Source organism: Gopherus evgoodei, chromosome 2 (genome assembly GCF_007399415.2).
Source record: "Gopherus evgoodei ecotype Sinaloan lineage chromosome 2, rGopEvg1_v1.p, whole genome shotgun sequence".
Classification (NCBI taxonomy): Eukaryota; Metazoa; Chordata; order Testudines; family Testudinidae; genus Gopherus; species Gopherus evgoodei.
In genome coordinates this window covers 219,692,956-219,715,534 of record NC_044323.1, presented here as the reverse complement: position 1 = coordinate 219,715,534, position 22,579 = coordinate 219,692,956, and the positions used below count along the sequence as shown (strand labels likewise).

General features: G+C 43.0%; 1 protein-coding gene across 1 annotated transcript in view; it reads left to right on the top strand.

The window, feature by feature from the left end:
- The window catches only part of KLHL14 (kelch like family member 14), a 91,179-nt gene extending 68,805 nt beyond the window's left edge, over positions 1-22,374 (top strand). Inside the window, 4 exon segments of the mRNA XM_030549450.1 lie at positions 6,044-6,234; positions 6,345-6,503; positions 20,292-20,449; positions 22,234-22,374. Coding sequence (XP_030405310.1) covers positions 6,044-6,234; positions 6,345-6,503; positions 20,292-20,449; positions 22,234-22,374 — 649 coding nt within the window.
- The last annotated feature ends 205 nt before the right edge of the window (positions 22,375-22,579 follow it).

Here is a 22,579-nt window from a genome sequence, read left to right as displayed (position 1 = left end):
TACTTTAATAAGGGTTTTGTTTCTGGGAATTGTATGAGATCTGATACAAAAAACTAACAGTTATGTGATGGAGTGTATAAACACTTTAGGGGATCAGCAAGAATACTTTTTTTGACAGAAACTCCTCATACACTGGGGCTAACTCCATAATAGTCATGTAAGAAGTGCCTGGGTGTATGTAAATCAGCCAGTGAACTTAGAAATTGGCCACTATTCTTAGGGAATTTGAAGTAACTCTGATCTAAATCCTCACTAGATCTTATGGGAGCAAAAGTCCTGCGAAGAGGATGGACAGGATGTCCTCTCTTACATGCTCATTCAGACTTAAGGGATGGCAGCAAGCGAGGCTTATTTGGATTAGAAAAGAGGCTCCTCACAACTCAGAAAGGAGAAGGGGGTAGGGGAGAAGGGAGACAATATTAAGACATGTGATGGCCAGCTTAGTAGCACTAGAAACAGTGGAGAAAGTTTAAATTTGTGTATGCATTAGTGTGACCTTAATTTTGTGTGTTGTGTCAAACAATATGCCTGGTGGGTCTGTGCTATACTCACTTTATTTGTGATATAGAAGAGAGTGAAATAAACTACAAATGATCAGAGGAGGTGATGTTTGGATCTCGATTAGGTATGGGTTTCAGATTTGAGGCAGAATCTGAGCTTGAGCTAAAATTTGTGTTTGGAGTCAGTAGTGATGAAATATCATGAGTTGTTCCTGTGGAAATTTTGCTCAGAAATGTTGGAAATCTTGTGGAGTTTTAGCTACATCTGAACCAGAACCAGGAGGCCCCTGCTTGGTGTGAGTGTGACCAGAGAACCAAAGTCATAGAAGTTTGAACCATCTGAAAACTTGAAGCTGTCCCTGGGCCTCAAGATTCTGGATTTGACCCATCTCTTGAACAAACCTGGATAGTATTTTCTTTGCTAGTTACCCCAGTGGTAGAGTGTTGCAAATCCATAGGCGCCATCAAAGTAGTTACTAACATACTATAGATGCTTTTAGGGCCTGATACAGCACACATGGAAATCATTTGGAAGACTGCCATTAGCTTCAATGGGCATTGGATCAAAGCCCCTAGTGAAAGTCAGCTTTAGTTTCTGGTGAGTTTCTACCAAGAACTAGAAATCCTCTCAAGCCTTCTGACTGCTCAGCATTTCCCCATTATTCTGCTTGGTGATAAATCACTGTTCAAAACGGTTAGTAACTTAAAATGTTACAAAATTTTGTTTAAATGTAATGTTCTAATCATAATAGTCCCTTTTGCTGGGGGCTTTAGAGTGAGACAATTAACCTTCTCCCCTTCCACTTAGGATACATAACTCAGGCAATGGGTCAGTTACCTCTGGATAGAGCCTCTCTCGAAGGATGGAGAATTTGCTGAAAAGTGTGATTAGGAATTTCTTAAAATGTGTATTGTTACTTGCTAGCCTGTAATAACTTCCTCAGAGGTTGCGTCGAGGTCTAACATAACAGTTTTTAGAAGACAATATATCTGATTACAGAACTGCAAAGCAATCTCACCTCCACTTCTTACTCAGGCAAAATGCCTGGTAAAGTCAATAGAGAGACTAGGTGGGTGAGGTAATACCTTTTATGGGACCAACTTCTGCTGGTGAGAGAGCTTTCAAGCTTACAAAACAGAGCTCTTCTTCAAAGTCAATAAGCTTTTTTTTTCAAGTAAAGAGTGCAGGATTAAGCCCTATGTCTGTTGGCACAATTCAGGCAGCGTTGACAATACAGTCTGCTTAATGGGTCCTTTTGGCTCAATATGGTCCACGTAGGGATTTTAGTCTGAAAATAATCAACCAGATAAACTATAATGGCTCCTTTTAAATGCCTGTCAGGTAAATATGGGTCTTGTGCACATGCAGTAAATTCTTAAGTTAAAAATCTGTGTAAAATCTGTGATGGATAAATGATGATGAATTTTTATCTCATATGCTGAAATCCATATTAGACTGATCTCATTTTTGAGTTATAAAAAATATTCAAACATCTAATCCCCGTTATGGACTGAGTGCCACAGCAGCATGTTTTGCCTTTTCTTTAAAGCCGATTATTTTGTGCTGTTTGCTTGAGTTAATACTTAATATTTACTGGTGTATAACACTTTGTGTGAATATTAAATAACTTGTCAGATATTATATTAAGAAAGGCATAGTAAAAATTGATCAGTCCTGCCTTCTTCGTAATTGTAGATGGACCAATATTCTGATCCAAGCACAATGGGATACTTTTTGAAGAGAAGTGCATTTAAACTAATAAGTCCAATAAAAGGAAATATTGTTATAGCAGCGATATTGCCCAACCTATGGAATTCACTGCTGCTAAATGTCAGACTCAAATGATATTTCTGGATCTGAAGAGAAACCATCAGGTAGTTTCAGCCCAGAATTGCAGGTTACAAATCTTAGTATCATTCAAAACAGTTCCATGATATTTAATTTTTTATTTTAAGTTTCCTCTGCATTGTTTGTAACCTAAAAAATACAGCATTGTACCAGTGCATGAGAAACGGAAAGTGAAGTTGTCTGGAATCTGCCAGCCTTGTTTCACTGTACTAAGCCAAGTGAAATGAGAAAGAAAACAACACAATGGAGACAAATAAATTAATTTACAATCATTTTAATCTATGGATTTATTAGTAAGTAAACTAAACATAAGTAAAAATAACCTTTTCCTTAAAAAATAATCTGATCATATTCTTTTAAAAGATCCAGACTTTGTTATGATCACTAATAACATTAGTAGCTATTCAACCTAAGATTGGTAATCAAATGTAACGTTTCAGGGCATAAATTCATAGCCTCTGAGAATCAGGAAGGAATTTTGTCCCCCTTTCCTATGTACAGCATTGTAAAATTTAGCTAAGTTCATTATGGGGTCTTTTTCACTATTTCCTGAAGCATCAAGTATTGGCTACTGCTGGAGGCAAAATGCAGAACCAATATTCTAATCCACAATAACAGTCCAGTATAATTTTTCTTACTAGAGTGGACAGTCTCTTCCCAGTTTTGTTGGGGGGAAATTTCTAGGCTGAGACTTTTCATACTATATTGTAGTCTGGAGCACATTTTACAGCAATTAAAAGACTTTTAACTATGTACTATTTTTACACAGTGCTCCTATAAAGTATTTCATGGAGAAAAAAGATGAGGGAAACTTGAAATCCTTGCTGTTGGAGTTTCTGCAGATATATATACATACACGTTTAATCAGAAGACTGAAGCACGCTTTTTCATTTTTGCTCCTAACAGTGACACTCTGTGGATGAAACCAGGAGTACACATAGAGGACAGTATTAAGATTTTTTTTTTTGATTAAAATAGTAAGATCTGTTGTAACAAGTGCTGTATATTGAGATTGAACAAAAGTTAAAGAGACTGCCAGTTATGTAGATGTTTATATTATTGATGTCAAGTTGTAATGTCTAAGCAGGTGGTGCATTGCTGACACTATGTAAATAACTAATTCACATATGCAATTTTGCACAAAGAAAGTTGTTTATTAAAATATACTTTACATTTATTGGACAATTGCATGCCTCCTAAATCTAGTAAATATTGTACAGGCCTCCAAAGCTATCATATGGAAGGAGGATGTACAATATTTTGGCAACAAAACCACATAATTTATGAGTTGCCACATACTAAAATGGCCATGGTTATTAACAAAATATAAATATATATATATATCCAAAGGCAGCATGGCACAATACATTTCCATAAACTCCAAAACTAGCAACAAACCCTCTATATCCCACCCCCCACCATACAGTCCAACCATACTCAGAAAAAAAGTGACTTAGCTGAACGTAGCTATGCAGGAAAACAATAGGGGACATAGATTTTATTAAAATGTCCTGTAAATAGCCAGTACTCAGAAAAGATGGAAGAGTCAAGTTTATAAATGTTTAGTTAACCTGTCTGAGAATAAATTGATAGGGTACAAAATGTGTGTGATGTGCTACCTGATAATGCAGAGAATACATGGCAGCAACTTCTAGCTGACCACTGATTGATGGATGAAATGGTCATAATTTATTTTAACAGCTCTTGTTGAGGCCAGGAGCTATGTCCAGAGCCTTTCCTCAGCCATCTTCTGCCATGTTCTCTTTTGGTAGTTGGTGTGAGACTTGTTCCCTCTAAGCCATTCCTGTGTTATTTAGGTCCTGTATGTTTGAGGTTGCCCATGTGCCCACCAAGGGTGGCTCTAGGCATTTTGCCACCCCAAGCACGGCAGGCAGGCTGCCTTTGGCGGCTTGCCTGCGGAGGGTCCGCTGGTCCCGTGGCTTCAGCGGACCTCCCGCAGGCAAGCCGCTGAAGGCAGCCTGCCTGCCACTCTCACGACGACTGGCAGAGCGGCCCCCACAGCTTGCCGCCCCAAGCACGCACTTGGTGTGCTGGGGCCTGGAGCCGCCCTTGGTACCCACAAGTTAAAAATAAAAGGCAGCACAGAAAATTCAGAACAACCCAATTACTCATAAGCAAGAGCACTGCTTCATGGGCACCAAATCTCTCCTGCCTCATTGTAAGAATAAGGTCATAGATGGGAGCAGCTAGACCACATCAGACTTGGTCATTTTACTCCCTTGACAGACTTTGCAAGGGAGTTGCAACACACAGGATTTGAAGTTTCAGTTTAGTATGGAGGATTATGCCTACTGTTTAGCTTTGCTAACACTACACATAGCCTCAGCTCACCTTGTGCTCATTGCGTTGTTCCTTGCAAAGACTTGCAGGATCGAGGCCTAAGTAAAACTTGACAATTTGTGTGATGCCTTAAGGAACTTTATTTTGTGATTCAAAAGACTGGCTGTGAGTAGACAAAGGCACCCCTTTTCAAACTTGAGTACTTAGATTCAATTTAGGTGTCTTATATTAGCTACGCAAGTTTGAAAAACTTGTCCAATTGCTTTCTTTATATGCTACACTCGCAATTTATTAATTGGATATAGTGTTTCAGTTACACTGAGTAATTAGAACTGTACCTTGTAGTGTCTAAAACGCCAGTGTTAGTCTGGGCTGTGACTCCCTTGGGAGTGTTGCAAAAGTAAGGACTGGAGGATTGGGCCCTCTTAGTCTTGTCAGCCTAAACTACGTACTAGTCCTAATGTACAGCTATTCAGCACTGCTGTTTTCTTCCTCATACTGATGCTTTTTACAAGTAAAGGGCCTGATGCTGCCATTCTTACTCTGGGAAATCTCCCATTAACATCTGGGGAGTCTTCCATAAGTAAGGATTGGCCCAAACTAGGAAAGTCTCAAAACACCCCCAATACTCTATTTTTATTCCTGTGGTAAACACTTAGCATTAATTTTGAAGGAGCCAGGAAAGCAAAATGTAGGAGAAGTTCTATCAGCACATAGCTCTGACCAGAAACAGTAATTAGTTTCCTGTGTACCTGAGTTGCATGTGAAACCAGGCAGATGGCTAAAACTTTGATCAGAGTTAGTTAGTTGGACCTTTGTGAGTTAAAGGGCAGAAATGTAATACTGTGCCTGGCTTAAGGAAAGTTGTTCTATTTGCAGTACTGCAGAAGGAAGAAAAAAATGATAATTGAAGAAAAATTTTGATGATGTGGTTCTCTTAGTAAATTGGGAACAATGACCCTTGAAGGACCATAAAGAAAGTGAATGTCAAGATAATTTATTATTGTTACATTATCTACCTCATTTTTCACTTTGTCTTACTAAGCTGTTATATCCTTACAAAGTACCAAATGCCCCAAACATTAATAAGCACCTTTTTATCCTTCAGTGGTATTTAAAGCAACAAACAGCTTTGGAAAAAAAAGATATTCGTTGCCAGATGTATGTGTGTTAATTGTTTTGACATGAAAAACAAAAAGTATTCATTTGACGCAGAGCACATATTTCATTAGCAAACCAGATCCAATTTTTAAATGGCCCTAAATGTTTGAAACCCACAGACACTCCTTTTTGAAGTAGAACTTAAAGTAACAGCTAATTTAGTTCAAAGAATAGAATGAAATAATTGTCTTAGTCACTAATTGGATCATTTGTATTTATTTATTTACTCTAGGAGAGCCAGTTTCTATGCATGTCGGCTTGATAAGAATTTGTGTGTGATTGGTGGAAGAAATGAAACTGGCTACTTGTCCAGTGTGGAATGCTATAATTTAGAGACAAATGAATGGCGTTATGTATCTTCTTTACCGCAACCTCTAGCAGCGCATGCAGGAGCAGTGCACAATGGCAAGATATATATTTCGGGCAAGTCTCTTTTCGTATTACTGCTACATACAAAACTTCACAGGCAAATTCCTATTGCAAGGCAACATCTTCATTTACATTTAATTAATGAAGGTATATTTCCTTTGTAGGGGGTGTTCATAATGGAGAATATGTCCCCTGGCTGTACTGCTACGATCCTGTAATGGACGTCTGGGCCCGAAAACAGGACATGAACACAAAGCGAGCTATCCACACTTTGGCTGTAATGAATGATCGACTGTATGCAATTGGAGGAAACCATTTGAAAGGTCACCTTTTTTAACAAAACAACATTTCAATGGCCTGTCTATGGACAGAGGATATTTCTGTTAGCTAGTCATTGTTAAACTAAGTTTAAAAACCCTGAAACACAATTTAACAGGATGCTTGAGCCAGCAGTTTTAAAAACATCTTATGCAAATTATTTCAAAATTATAACAGTACATTAAATATATGAGTAATGAATGCTTTAGATAATAAAAAAACAGGAGCTTCTATTACTCAAAAGCATGGACAATTTGTCATTACCATGAATTCAGTGAAACAAACAGATTATTCTTTGACCCAAATGTAACAGCAATATTTTTCTCTAAATCATTTTCCAAGATGTGAAGTAAGAGTTCTATTCACAGCCTCACAGAGAAACAACCCCCTGATTTAATGAAAAACCATCTATTAAATATTAGGACTAGAGAATTAAAATCCCTTTTTAATATTAAATGTAGCCTGTGAATTTAAATTATTTATTAATTCTGTTTAAAGGTCTCTTGTTTTCATCTTTAAAAGCTTTTCTTTAATCACTAGTGTATAGGCATCCAGTGTTCTTTTTTGAATATGTACATGCCACTCCCAATAATGTTAAAAGGATGCTGTGTAATCTAGACAGTTTAAAAAGTGAGTTTAAAGAAGTTTCATGCACCTCTCCTGCCCCGTCTCCCTGACAATGTCTGTCATTTTATAATCAAATTTGTTTGTTTTGTCTCCCCCATTGCAGCATGAAAGAGCCACACAGACAAAAGGGGAAACTAACTGACAGTGCAAGAGAAGCAGTAAAAATGACCATGGGTAAAATTTTCAAAAGTGCCTAAATAACTTATGAGCCTAAGTCCCAATGAGACCTTAAGTCACTTTGGGTGTGTCTACATTACAAGTGAAGGTATGATTGTAGCATGCGTAGCTTTAATCAAGCTAATATGGGGAAAATAGGGCTACGTGTACACTATGAGCAAGGGGTGGGATTGTCCTGCTTGTTTACACATACTCAAGCTACCTCTCATTGAAACGTGAGTATAAAATAGCAATGTAGCCATAATAGAACAGGCTGCAGAAGCAGCCTGAACCATGCCGAGTACATACCCACTAGTTTTAGTACGTGTATACGAGCAGGGGAATTGCACCCCTAGCTTGTAGTGTAAATGTAGCGTAACAATGTAGACATACAAAATTTCACAGGCAAATTGCTCTTGCAAGGTGACATCTTCATTTACATTTCATTAATGAAGGTATATTTCCTTTGTAAGAGGTGTTCATGATTGAGAATATGTCCCCTGGCTGTACTGCTATGACTCTGTTATGGACGACCCTGTTATGAAGCCACAAGCTTCAGCATGTGCTAGCAACCAGAGCACAATCCCTGTAGGGAGCTTGGGTATGTACTCTGGTTGCTAGCCTGTGCTAAAGCCTGTGCCACTACATTTACACGGCTATTGTTACCTGTTCTAGCTAAATTAATGTCAACAAGGTTATGACTACCCGTGATACAATCATATCTTTGTTTGTAAACATAGCCTCATGCACTTTGGAAAATTTTCACCTATATGCATAGTTGGCTGAAGCACCTTAGCTCACTAAGCACATATAGGGACCATAGGGAAGCATAAAGTCTCCTCAGTAAATACCACTGTGCTATTAGATTGTGCCTCTATGCCAAGTGCAGAGCTAGGTTAGCCAGTTCTGTGTAGCCTACAGGCGCATTCTGAGGTGGGACAGGCCAAAAGAAAGAAGGAGTAGAAGCTCTCTATATACCACACACCTGAAAATCAGGCCACTTTTAGGTGCCAAGTTTGAAAATACTGGTCTTTGAGTACTTTGAAATGTTGATTTTTGAAACAGTTCTATACTAAAAAGTGAGGTTGACCCAGCTACGTTGCTCAGGAATGTGGAAAATCCACACCTCTGAGTGATGTAGTTAAGCCACTCTAACCCCTAGTGTAGACAGTGCTAAATTGACGGAAGAAGTCATCTGTCAGTCTAGCTACTGCCTCTCAGAGAGGTGGATTAACTACAGTGATGGGAGTGATTAACTACCTGTGCTGTCACTGTCATGTCTACGCAAGCTGCACAGCTGTAGTAGTTTAAATGTCATTCTAGTGTTGTTTCCACAGAGCTCCACCATTCTTTTTTCTATTGGAATAACAAAATTAAGAGTTATGTAAAAACTGGAACTGTTTCCCTCTTCATTTCTTCTTTTAGGCTCTATTTTGTCCTTCCATGCTACAGAGGAAAGCAATAAGTAAAGGACAGAGTTGCAACACTATGTACATTTAACTAAAGAGAGTGCAGTTCCATATTTTTAATATTGCTCCCAGAAGGGTTTCAACATTGGACTCTTAATGTTTTATAAATAGAAGGTCAGATCCTCAGTTTAATAAATAGAGAGCATCACTCCATTGGAATATCACTGATATATGCCAGCTGAGGATTCGGCCTTAAGATCTGGCCTACTCAATGTGGGGGTTGTAAACAAAGTGCTATGTGTTCCTTGACTCATATATTCCATAGAATAGCAAAATGTTGATTAAAGTATATTTGAACGTGTGTTGATTACAATTAAATGGAACTGTAATACACACTTTAGTAAGGTTTCTTTACTCAGGAAGTTGTGACCACAGTTCTGATCTCCCTGGTGGCATCTCTCAGTTTCATCAGACAAATAAAATGGAACATGTTACAATCGTATTTTCTGTTGTACCATGTTGTTGCCTTCTGTGCTTCAGCCCTGGCTGAGTTGCTCTCTGTTGTGGGATATTTGCCATCTTTGCTCCCAAAATGCAGTCTGTTGTTTTGAGAAAGAGTTCTTTGGAAAACATTTCTTCTTATTTGCCCAGTGATGAGGAGCTCAAAGAAGAACTGTAAGTGAAGGGAGAGTGGATTGTAGTGTTGATTCTGCAACAAATACTCCATTGACTTGAGGTAGTAAAGATGCTCTGATAGCTCAGTGGCAAAGCACTCATTTGTAAATCTGGATCTCTGCTAGTGTCAGTGTCTTTACCTCATCGTAACTAGTTCTGGGTATACTATAATGTTGGGTGGGGTCTCTGACAGATTCTGGGCACACCGGGACCGGCCCTGTTCAATATCTTCATCAACGACTTAGATCAGGGGGTCAAGAGTTTATTATGTGGGGGGGGTCGCGAGCTGTCAGCCTCCACCCCAAACCCCACTTTTCCCCGAGCATTTATAATGGCGTTAAATATATTAAGAAGTGTTTTTAATTTATAAGGGAGATCACACTCAGAGACTTGCTGTGTGAAAGGGGTCACCAGTACAAAAGTTTGAGAACCACTGACTTAGATATTGGCATAGAAAGTACGCTTATTAAGTTTGCAGATGATACCAAACTGGGAGGGATTGCAACTGCTCTGGAGGATAGGGTCATAATTCAAAATGATCTGGACAAATTGGAGAAATTTGAGGTAAACAAGATGAAGTCTGAGGTAAACAAGATGAAGTTTAATAAAGACAAATGCAAAGTGCTCCACTTAGGAAGTAACAGTCAGTTTCATACATACAGCATGGGAAGAGACTGTCTTGCAAGGAGTACGGCAGAGAGGGATCTGGGGGTTCTTCTTCGAGTGCTTGCTCATATCCATTCCAATTAGGTGTGCGTGCGCTGCATGCACGTTCATCGGAAGATTTTTACCCTAGCAACACCCAGCAGGTCGGCTGGGCGCCCTCTGGCGTGGCGCCGCTATGGCACCGAATATATACCCCTGCCGACCCATCCACTCCTCAGTTCCTTCTTGCCACCTGTGTCGGTCGTTGGAACAGTGTAGTGTGGCTTAGCTGATCTTCACCTCCCTAGCTATTCACTCGTTCTAGTACTTATAGTGTATATAGTTTAGTTTTATAGTTGTAGTTAATATTTTTAATACCCTTTTGTAAACGTAGTTAGTGTATATAGTTCAGAGGGTTGGGGATTAGCCCCTTCCCCTCTCCCGGTGCCCAGGCCCATGCCTGGTTCACCGGGTTTCAAACCGTGCTCGGCCTGCCGGCAGCCGATGCCAACGGGAGACCCCCACGACTCCTGCCTAAAGTGCCTGGGGAAATCCCATCTTGCAGATAAGTGCCGTATTTGCAAGTCGTTTAAGCCGCGGACAAAAAAGGAGCGGGACTTTCGTCTAAAGCAGCTCCTAATGGAGGCGGCCCTCACTCCTCCATCTTCGGCACAGAGTGCTGCACAGTCCACGCCGGGGAGAAGTGCCTTGTCGGCACTGGAGAGCGCCGGCACCGCAAAGATGTCCCGGCACCAGCCGTCACCGGCCCAGAGGCCAGCCCGGCACCGCTCCCTCTCCCCGCGTGCCAAAAAGCTCAAAGCTCCTGCGGCTCCAATATCTGCACCACAGTCTGAGCAGCAGCCAAAACCGAGCCGCCCGGCACCAACAACTGCCGCGGCACCGGCAATCTCGGCACCGTTGATTCCGGCCATGCAAGAGCCGTCGAGTCCGGTGCATGACAGCTCCCTGGCACACGCCTCGGTAGAGCTTATCATTCCCACCACACCAGAGACTTTTTCGACAGCGAGGGAACTCATTGCCCTAACGGAGCCCACCCTGCCTGAACCCCCAGCACTGCTGGTGCGGGTTGTTACGTCAACAGGGAAGCCTGCCCTGGTCAGGCCACCTTCCATTGACGCCGCAGGCAGGCAGCACTCAAGATCAAGGTCTTGCCAGCGCTCCCAATCTCACCACCAGTCCCGATCTAGACGCTGCTCGCAGTCCTGGTACCGATCTCCTTCTCGGTACCGGTCGTACTCGCAGCACCGCTCAAGATCCCTCTCTCCAGACCGATATTCCAGACGGTGGTCCAGCTCCCGGCACCGTTCGTGCCGCAGCCGCTCTCACCATAGAGCTTCACGATTCTGGTCGACCTCCCGGCACCGCACTGGTCGCAGGTCCCGGTCAACCTCTCGGCACCGGTACGACTCCTGGTACCGCTCTCTGGTGCGGCAGGACGTACGGTACCCTGCACACAGGGCTCCTCCTCACATGCTCTCTGCTCCGCCATGGCCATCATGGCACCCATCTGAGTCTTTGCACGCTGATAGCACCGCCTACGGGGATTCAGAAACACAGAGCCATGTCCTCCAGGAGGCTCAGGGCACAGAACAAGCGCCTCAGTGATCCTTCTGGATGCCTTGGGCATATCACCAGGCCCAAGGCAAACCCACGGTACCATCTCGTTCCGCCCCCGTCGGAACATCGCGCACCAGAGGCCACTCTTAGCTGCCCTCCTCCAGCGGGTACAGACGAATCGGCTCTGGCGCTGGACCCTCAGGTGTTCCCAGACCCTGATGCTCCTCAGAAACAGGAATCACTACATGAGCCAGCCATGCTGGGTCTGTTGTCCTCCTCTTCACCAGACGAGGCAGTAGCCGGTACTTCTTCATCGGGCCCGCCCCCGATCGACCTCCGAGCCCACCAGGACCTTCTGCGGCGAGTCACCTTAAATATCAATCTCCAGGTGGAGGAGGTCCTGGAGGTGGAAGACCCGGTCATAGACATACTGTCGGCAGATGCGCCAACTCGCGTGGCTCTGCCATTGATCCGTTCCATCCAAGCCAAAGCGGACACCATTTGGCAATCTCCGGCATCTGTCCCTCCCACGGCCAGAGGCATGGAAAGGAAATACATGGTACCCTCTAAAGGGTACGAATACTTATATACCCATCCTCCTCCATGCTGTCTGGTCGTTCAATCTGTGAATGAGCGAGAGCGCCAGGGCCAGCAAGCCCCTGCCCCAAAATCGCGGGAGGCTAGACAGATGGATCTATTGGGACATAAAGTCTACTCCACCGGAAGCCTCCAACTGTGGGTGGCTAACCAACAGGCCCTGCTCAGCAGATATAATTATAATACCTGGCAATCGGTGGGTAAGTTCGCTGACCTGGTCCCACAGGACTCCCGCCAGGAATTCCAGGCCCTTCCGGAGGAAGGGAAGAAAGTGGCACAGACTTCCCTGCAGGCTTTACTTGACGCTGCTCATTCGGCGGCCAGAACCGTGGCCTCGGGAATTACAATGCGGAGAATATCGTGGCTGCAGGTGTCAGGCCTACCTCCTGAACTGCAACACACTATCCAGGACCTTCCAACACACTATCCAGGGCCTTTTCTCCCAGAAAACGGACCCTAGACTCCAGAGTCTCAAGGATAATCGCATCATCATGCGTTCCCTCGGGATGCATACTCCGCAAACCCAACAGAGGTCCTTCCGTACCCAGCCTCAGCACCCTTACCCCCCACCCAGGCCACGACAAGACTTTGGCAGGAGGCATGGTTGCAGGAACCGCAGACGGCAATCGAGTTCCCAAGGGGGCCAAAATAACGGTTCCGCCAAACCATCAGCGGGACCCAAACTGAACTTTTGAAGGTGCACCTGAGAGCAGAGCACCAGTCTCTCCCCAGGATCCCCTTCAGTTTTCGAACCGCCTGGCCTCCTTCCTCCCTGCGTGGGCCTAGTTAACCTCGGATCGTTGGGTCCTACGCACAGTGGAATTTGGATACCACCTCCAATTTATTTCGCCCCCTCCCTCTCACCTTCCGTCGCCATCCGTCTTCAGGGACCCCTCTCACGAGCAATTCCTCTGGCAAGAGGTTCGTACGCTGCTTTCCATCGGAGCTATAGAGGAGGTGCCGGAGGAGTTCAGGGGCAAGGGATTTTATTCCCGATATTTCCTAATCCCCAAGGCAAAAGGAGGTCTCCGACCCATCCTGGACCTGCGCGGACTCAACGTCTTTCTGAAGAAGTTGAAGTTCCGCATGGTGTCCCTGGGGACCATCATCTCATCCTTGGATTCCGGAGACTGGTACGCTACTCTCGACATGAAGGACGCATACTTTCACATCGCCATTTACCCTCCGCACAGACGGTACCTACGGTTTATGGTGCACCATCAACGTTTTCAATTTGTGGTCCTTCCGTTTGGCCTTTCTACTGCCCTGCGCGTGTTTACAAAATGCATGGCTGTAGTGGCCACCTTCCTCCGTCGTCGGCGAATACACGTCTTTCCTTACCTAGACGACTGGCTTATTCGCTAGACCTCCGAGGCCCAAGTCACCAGGCATGTTGCCATCATCACAGACCTATTCGAGCAGTTGGGCCTGATAATCAATCTAGAGAAGTCTACTCTAGTACCCACTCAAAGAATAAAATTCATTGGGGCCATTCTAGACTCCAAACTCGCAACAGCCTGCCTTCCACTACCCCGGTTTCGGGCGCTAGTTTCAGTTATAGAAAGCCTCCAAACTTTTCCGACGACCTCGGCCCGCACCTCCCTCAGCCTTCTTGGTCACATGGCCGCATGCACTTTTGTAACCAAGCATGCCAAACTACGCCTGCGTCCCCTTCAAACCTGGCTCACCTCAGTTTACCACCCAGGCAGGGACGCCATAGACATGGTTGTCACCATTCCTCAGAGCGTTTTGAGCTCCCTCAACTGGTGGCTAACACCTTCCCTGGTATGTGCAGGAATGCCCTTCCAACCGAGACAGCCCTCAGTATCCCTAACGATGGACGCATCGTCTCTTGGCTTGGGAGCACACCAAGGCCATCGTCGCACGCAAGGCCTCTGGTCATCTCAAGAGCTAGCGTTGCACATAAACATCCGGGAGCTGAGAGCAGTCCGCCTCACGTGCCAGACGTTCTAACATCATCTGCAGGGCCATTATGTTCTAGTGCTTACGGACAACACAATAGCAATGCACTACATAAACAAGCAGGGAGGGACTCGATCCTCCCCCCTTTCTCAGAAGGTGATCCAACTGTGGGAATTTTGCATAGCCCACTCTATAGACCTTGTAGCGGCCTTCCTCCCAGGGGTCCGGAACACTCTGGCAGACCATCTGAGCAGATCCTTTCTCGCCCACAAGTGGTCGCTTCACCCAGACATTGTATATTCCATCTTCCAGAAGTGGGGCTTTCCCCACATAGACCTCTTCGCTTCCTGCAACAACAGGAAGTGTCAGAGGTTCTGCTCCTTCCAAGGTTTCGCCCCAGGCTCAATATCGGATGCCTTCCTAATCTCTTGGGCGAACCACCTGCTTTACACCTTTCCACCCTTCCCGATGGTGCACAGGGTTCTCGTAAAGCTTCACAGGGACAGGGCTCACCTGATCCTGATTGCCCCTGTGTGGCCCCTACAACACTGGTGCACCACGTTGCTGGATCACTTGATAGCCAACCCGATCCTCCTGCCCCTTCATCAGGATCTGATAACGCAGGACTACGGCAGGCTTCTCCACCCAGACCTGCAATCCCTCCATCTCACAGCGTGGCTCCTGCATGGTTAACCCAATCGGAGTTCCGCTGCTCTGCCCCGGTGCAAGAGGTACTTCTGGGTAGCAGAAAACCTTCTACTCACTCTGCTTACTTAGCCAAGTGGAAACGGTTTTCCCTGGTGTCAAACACGGAATGTCCCACCTACGGAGGTTCCCATCCCCATTATTTTGGACTACCTCTGGTATCTTAAACAGCAAGGCCTCACTATCTCATCTTTGCAAGTGCACTTGGCGGCTATTTCTAGTTTCCACCCCGGAGAAGGTACTCACTCCATCTTCTCCCACCCTATGGTCTTGAGGTTCCTCAAAGGCTTGGAGCGTCTATACCCCCTAGTACGACGCCCCGCTCCTTTCTGGGACCTCAATTTAGTCCTGATGAGACTTACGTCCCCTCCGTTCGAGCCATTGGCAACCTGCTCACTCCTATATTTGTCATGGAAAACAGCCTTCCTTGTAGCCATCACATTGGCTAGGAGAGTCTGAGCTTCGGGCTCTGATGGTGGACCCACCATACACGGTGTTCCACAAGGACAAGGTACAGTTATGCCCACATCCGGTGTTCCTCCCTAAAGTAGTCTCGGCCTTTCATCTCAACCAGGACATATTCCTCCCAGTCTTCTTCCCCAAACCACATATATCTCGTAGGGAGCAGCAGTTACATTCGCTCGACGTCCGTAGGGCGCTCGCCTTCTATATCAACTGAACGAGGCCCTTCCGCAAAACGCCCCAACTCTTTGTTGCAGTGGCGGACCAGATGAAAGGCCAACCTGTCTCTTCTCAGAGGATTTCGTCCTGGGTAACGGCGTGCATCCGGACTTGCTACGATCTAGCTCATACCTCTCCGGGTCATATTACCGCACATTCTACCAGGGCCCAGGCCTCATCAGCCGCCTTCTTAGCTCAAGTACCTATTCAGGAGATATGTGGAGCAGCTACATGGTCTTCAGTACACACCTTTACTTCCCATTATGCCCTGGTGCAACAATCCAGAGACGATGCAGCCTTCGGCTTAGCAGTTTTGCATTCTGCAGTATCTCACTCCGACCCCACCGCCTAGGTAAGGCTTGGGATTCACCTAATTGGAATGGATATGAGCAAGCACTCGAAGAAGAAAAGATGGTTACTCACCTTTGTAACTGTTGTTCTTCTAGATGTGTTGCTTATATCCATTTCAAAACCTGCCCTCCTTCCCCACTGTCGGAGTAGCCGGCAAGAAGGAACTGAGGAGCGGATGGGTCAGCAGGGGTATATATTCGGTGTCATAGCGGTGCCACGCCAGGGGGCGCCCAGCCGACCCGCTGGGTGTTGCTAGGGTAAAAATCTTCTGATGAACGTGCACACAGCGTACGCACACCCAATTGGAATGGATATGAGAAACACATCTCGAAGAACAACAGTTACAAAGGTGAGTAACCATCTTTTATAGTGGACCACAGGCTAAATATGAGTCAACAGTGTCATGCTATTGCAAAAAAAACAAACATGATTCTGGGATGCATTAACAAGTGTGTTGTGAGCCAGACAGGAGAAGTCATTCTTCTGCTCTACCTGCGCTAGTTAGGCCTCAGCTGGAGTATTGTGTCCAGTTCTGGGCACCTCATTTCAAGAAAGATGTGGAGAAATTGGAGAGGGTCCAGAGAAGAGCAACAAGAATGATTAAAGGTCTAGCTAACATGACCTATGAAGGAAGGCTGAAAGAATTGAGTTTGTTTAGTTTGGAAAAGAGAAGACTGAGAGGGGACATGATAGCAGTTTTCAGGTATCTAAAAGGGTGTCATAAGGAGGAGGGAGAAAACTTGTTCATCTTTGCCCCAAAGGATAGAACAAGATGCAATGGGCTTAAACTGCAGCAAGGGAAGTTTATGTTGGACGTTAGGAAAAAGTTCCTAACTGTAGGGTGGTTAAACACTAGAATAAATTGCCCAGGGAGATTGTGGAATCTCCATCTCTGGAGATATTTAAGAGTAGGTTAGATAAATGTCTATCTGGGATGGTCTAGACAGTATTTGGTGTTGCCATGAGGTCCCTTCCAATCCTAGAATCTATGAATCTATGAATCACACTGGGTTGGCCTCATTATGGTCCCTTGAAAATTCTGCTGTGATGCAAAATCATTTCGTCACACCTGTTCATTCCTAACATAAACTAATAATTTTGCAAGCGTCATTGTTATGGGCTACCTATATCACCAAGTGCCCTTTCGCAGAAAGTCTTATATTCTCCTTCTCTTTTCTGTTTTCTGTTCCCTTTGATGAGAAAAAAGATAGAAATATAAAACAAATCATATTGGTGTATTACTAAGACTGTAATTTTATTGCAGTGTTCCTAAAATTGTTTGGGCTCTCTTGAGATTTAAGATATTTGATAAGAGGAAATGTTGTCTAAAGAATAGAGCATGTAATGGGAGCATGTACTCCTGTTATCTATTTCTAGCTGATCAACTCAATCCCTGTGTGAACTTGGGCAATCATTCAATGTCCCTGGGCCTCAATTTACCCATCTGTAAAGCGACAGTAATACAATTTACCTCAGAGGGACATTATAAGAACTATGGAACCATAGTAGATTCCACAGTCTAGACTATAAGATGGTGCCAATTTTAAACCACATTTTGACCCCTTCTAAAAAATTTGCAGACTTGATCACTGAAAGAAGAGACATTATTGTTGCCAATCTAACAAGCTGTTATCAAAAAAGAGTGGATTTACACTTTAAAAAAATCATTCTGACTTCTTTTGTCCACTCTTAACTCAAAATGGCTTAACGTGAAGATCTCAGAATTGTGTGATGCATTGATCCCCAATGAAAGCTGGAGCACAGATCTAGTTTTGCCTTTTTTGAGTACCTAATTCCTTGTTTACATATATATTGTCTGTAGGCTTCCACATTCAGATCTTGATTCTCCCATTTTGCTTGTATCTTGTGTAGTCATTTACATTTGTGCAAAGTGGGCATAAGTGCTATCATTCCAATTTTATAGAGTTTTATAATATCTTTGCACCTACTGTGCACAATTGTAAATGATTCCACAAGGTACAAGGCAGTGGAGAATCAATCTCAGAGACCTAGATGCCTCAGATCTCCTTGACAATCTGGATACAGACCTGCAAATGGTACAAGTACAACAGTGGTGGTGGCATTTATCATAAGGCTTCTCTAATGTGGTTTCTTCATTCTTTCCTTGCTGAGCAGTCCCTGATGGTGGCTTCAAGTAATAACTCATCAACTCTAAGGGAGCTCATATGTGGTGTTCCATAGGGCTCCATCTTGTCTCCCCCCCTGTTTCCATCCTTGTGTACATGGGGCCAATAGGAGCATTAGTGGGGAGGCATGGGCTTCAGTATGTTCATTTTGTTGATACCCATCTCTCCTTCATTATCTTGTCTGATCCAGTCAGTGCTATTGAATGCTTTACTCAATGTCTGGGGGAGATTGGGGCATGGACGAGGTCTAGCTGGCTGAGATCAGTGCCAATAAAACTGGGGTGATACTGATTTGGTTGCAGGAAGCAACCAGAGAGAGAGAGAACATTATATCTACCTCTTGCTTGGAAGACTTGTACCCACCTTTTCACAATCTGGGGGCATCGTTGCACCCCAGCTGCTGTTTAATTATTACAAAGCAGCAGTGGCCAGGAAGGCTTTTTTTCATCTCTGTCAGGAGAGAGTGACCATTCTTTTTGTGGATGTGGTCTGTGTCACCATAATCCATGTCTTTGCTCCTTCGTGACTGCTGCAATGCACACTAATGAGGCTACACCTTAAATCAGCTAGAAACTGAAGCTTGTTCAGAATATGGCAGCCTGCTTATTAAGTAGAGTATCTTTCTGGAAGCATATGACACCAGTGCTTCTGCATTGCCTATCTGTGGTTTCTGGGTGACGTTTAAGATGTTGATTTTGAATGATAGAATCCTAAATGGCTTGGAACCTATCTACTTTAGGAACAGCTTCTCGCCATGCTCTACTGCTGCAGAAGTCAGCATTGGTGCTCAAGCCGGAACCCCATCTGTATAAATAGTAGCTACTAGCAAGACATTCTACTTGAGGCAACCTAAACTTTGAAACTTACTCCCCATCCCATGTTTGTCCAGAATAGCTTGGATCTGTTGATCTTCAGGGAACACTGCCCCCACTTCTAGGATGGGATAATTGGTTGGTGAGGAGGAATATTGTTTGGGGTCTGCTTTCATCATTTCTTAACTTGGGGTCTGCTTTCATCATTTCTTAGTTATTTTCTAGTTTGGGATGAAGAGAAGCCTCTGGTTTGGTTAGGTTTGTTATGCGGTTGTATTTTTGATTCATTACAGGGACCTTGGGTTAGATGCTTTTTAAAGAGTTAGTACAAACTGAACTAGTTAAAGAAATAAACATTAGAGGAGCTGGCTTACATATCTATACATTGGATAAGATTTTTCATCATTCTTTTCTAAAATGACTTTCTTCTAAACTTACTAGTCTTAGAAAGAAATAGAATAATTTTTTTTGAAAGATAGAGAAATTTCCTTATAAAAAAGATTCATTGAGAAAGTGCTACCATTCTGTCTTAATATTTATTAATTTAAAACGTTGTAAATAAAATATTTGTAAAAAGCAAAACCCCAAACATCTGAAGTCAGGAAGTTCTAAGTTAAAGTTAAAAAACAAACAATTGAACATTAAGAAATTTTAGTTTTTCAAAACCTTAAACATTGGAAAGTCTCGAAATACTCAGAACATTTCCCATCACTAGCTTTATCTTCCTGTCCATTTACCCTCACTTCTTCTCCAGTTACAGTTGGAAGACCCTCACTAGTGGCCGAATGAAATAAATGCCAGTTTTCCCTGAATAACTTAGATTTTTGCATTATGATAACATCTGCAGCTTTCCTGCTGGCTTGTTTCAAGTACAGGAATATTTTAGGCCTTTATTGTAAGGGTCGGTTATTTGGGAGTCTTTCATCATCTGATCAGGGTGGATGTGGAAAAAGTTGACCACTGGTTTTGGTGGCATGGGACTTCTGAACTATATAAGTAAGGTTAATAGCATAAAATTGGTCTCCGTATATAGTTGTTCTGTGTGGCCTATTTTTGGAGGTTAATATAAGACAATGTGGTCGCTGGCCTGTGGGAGATCTCTGTGATGGGGAGTGGATAGTTTTGCAGCTGATAGGCCAGTACGATATCTTTATTCCTGGATAGCAGGTGATTGTGGAAGTTAAATGCAAGATAATGGTTGGGGAGTTGAGGACTGGAACTGTTACTGTGTATTTTCACTTTGTTTAAATAGGTATGGGCCCAAACCAAAACACTGCATACAAATTCACCACAGAATTTCAAATCCAGACTTTGCAGCTCCTGACTTTCATATTTTTTAGAAAATTCCTATTCCTATTCCTATTACCATTTATCAGGAACTATTAGAGGTGGCCACAGTTGTACTTTTGAAATAAATGTGGCTCTTAAAAAGGATCTAGAAACTTAAAGATGCCTGCTTTAAATTATTTTCTAAATATTTTATTTAGGTTTCTCCCATCTTGATGTGATGCTTGTGGAATGCTATGATCCAAAAGGTGACCAGTGGAATATTCTTCAGACTCCTATTTTGGAAGGTCGCAGTGGCCCTGGATGCGCAGTTCTTGATGATAGTATTTACCTTGTCGGAGGCTACAGTTGGAGTATGGTGTGTACCTGTTTTCTGAAAATGGCTCCTCATGCAATTTTTAGTTACTGTCTGAAAAAAGTTGTGCCTGTTCTTTTTTTTCCTTCTAAGAAATGCTGAAAATATAAATCAACGGCCGTCAAAATCTTGGATGCACTGAAAATGTTCTTGAGGCTGATTTACAGCTTGGTTTGTAAAGCTGACATTACTTATTGATTTTCTGATGGAAATAATCTTATTTCATTTCCAAATTTATTTTATTATGAAAATATAGATTAAGGGCTAAGTTACAGATTTTTAAAGCTATCTAGGCATTGCTCCACTTAGCGTTGCACTGCCAAAGTGATTTAGGAGCCTAAATCTCATTTACAGAAGTGATATAGGCAATTAGGACATTAACTGACAGTGGGATATAAAGTGCCTAACACACTTTTGAAAATGGGACATAAACTCCTAAATCAATTAGGCATTGCAATGCTGAGAGCTGCCATGCTAAAATAGCTTTAAAACTCTGGGCCTTAGCCTGAAAACACTGTTGCTTAAGCTACATCCATAAAATACACACATACATGTAAAACAAGAAGTTCCACTGAACCCTGGGGATTGGGCATGCAAAACAGGCGCTGTGAATTGTTGTCATCTAAAGGATTTAGCACATAGTTGGGTATCAAAAACTCTGGGGTTATAATCCCAGCTCTTCCGCTGGCTCCCTGCATGGCCTGGCACAAGTCACTTCACATTCTAATTTCCCTAAAGGGGACTACTAGTACTTACCTACCTGTTTTATTCTGTTACTGTGAGGTTTAGTTGATGTCATACAGTGCTTTGAAGTCAGGATTGACCTCAGTGGTACATGATTGGGCCCATAAAGTACTACGTAAAATTAAGTGGAACTTAAAATTGATGGAACTTTCTGTGTAAAGTGCCTATTTGCAAGTGTGCGTCTGCCTGCACAATTGCCTTTTGGCACCTATGTACGTTTTTATAGTTTAGAATACTTGCAATTTTTTGGAAAATGTAGCCCTACATGTACATTTTGATGTTATTAAACAAATGTAATTTTAATGTATATTTGAGATCTTGCTTCCCTTACTTACATGAATAGTCCCATTGACTTGGACTGAAATATTTTTACCTACACATTGAGCCGGATTCTCCTCAAACTTACACTAGTTGTACAGCATGGTAGCTCTATTGATCTTCGATTTACTGCCAGATAAGAGAAAGATCAGCCCCTTTATAGTTGACTTTAGAAAAAAGAAGCAAAGCTTTGGTAATGTTATTTGCATGATGTACATGAGTATATGTGCTAATGAAGTTGGGGAAGAGGACATGGATTGATTTAAGACAGCTTCAGAGTTTTTTTTAATCTGAGCATCAGTCACTTGTAGGGAACTTTTAGCATTTTTTCAGTATTTCAATTTCCTTTTAAGATAAGATATTTTAGAATACATTAATTTGTACGAGGTGCAGTGATACAAAAGAGGGGTGTAATTTGCCAAAATTGAATAGTGATTTTGGGTCCCTCAATACTTGTATACTTCACTAAAGACACTTTTAGAGCAACAACGAGGAGTTCGGTGGCACCTTAAAGACTAACAGATTTATTAGGGCATTAGCAGAAAGCTTATGCCCAAATAAAGCTGTTAGTCTTTAAGGTGCCATCAGACTTCTCGTTTTTTTGTGGATACAGACTGACTTGATTTTGAGAGGGTGAGTGTTCAGCACTTCATGACAACTGAGCCTCTTTAATGTGTCTCAAGTTTGCTCTCACAATGTTTCAATAAGATTTTGTTCTGTCATAGGGAGCCTACAAATCTTCTACTATTTGCTACAGTCCTGAGAAAGGAACCTGGACAGAACTAGAAGGAGATGTAGCTGAGCCACTTGCAGGTCCTGCATGTTCGACTGTCATACTGCCAGCCTGTGTACCGTACAACAAATAATATTCGAGAAGCACTGAAATGAACAATATTACATTCTGGAAAGTAATAACGGGTGACGTAAATATTTTAATAGAACAGAATTCCTGGCAAAACAAAACTACCATAATTGACCCCTTATTTCAGATTTATGCTTTAAAAGCAAACTGGAAACAAAAAGTCTCATCTCAGATAGATGCCAGTGTCTTGTGAAGCAAGTAGCTAGAAC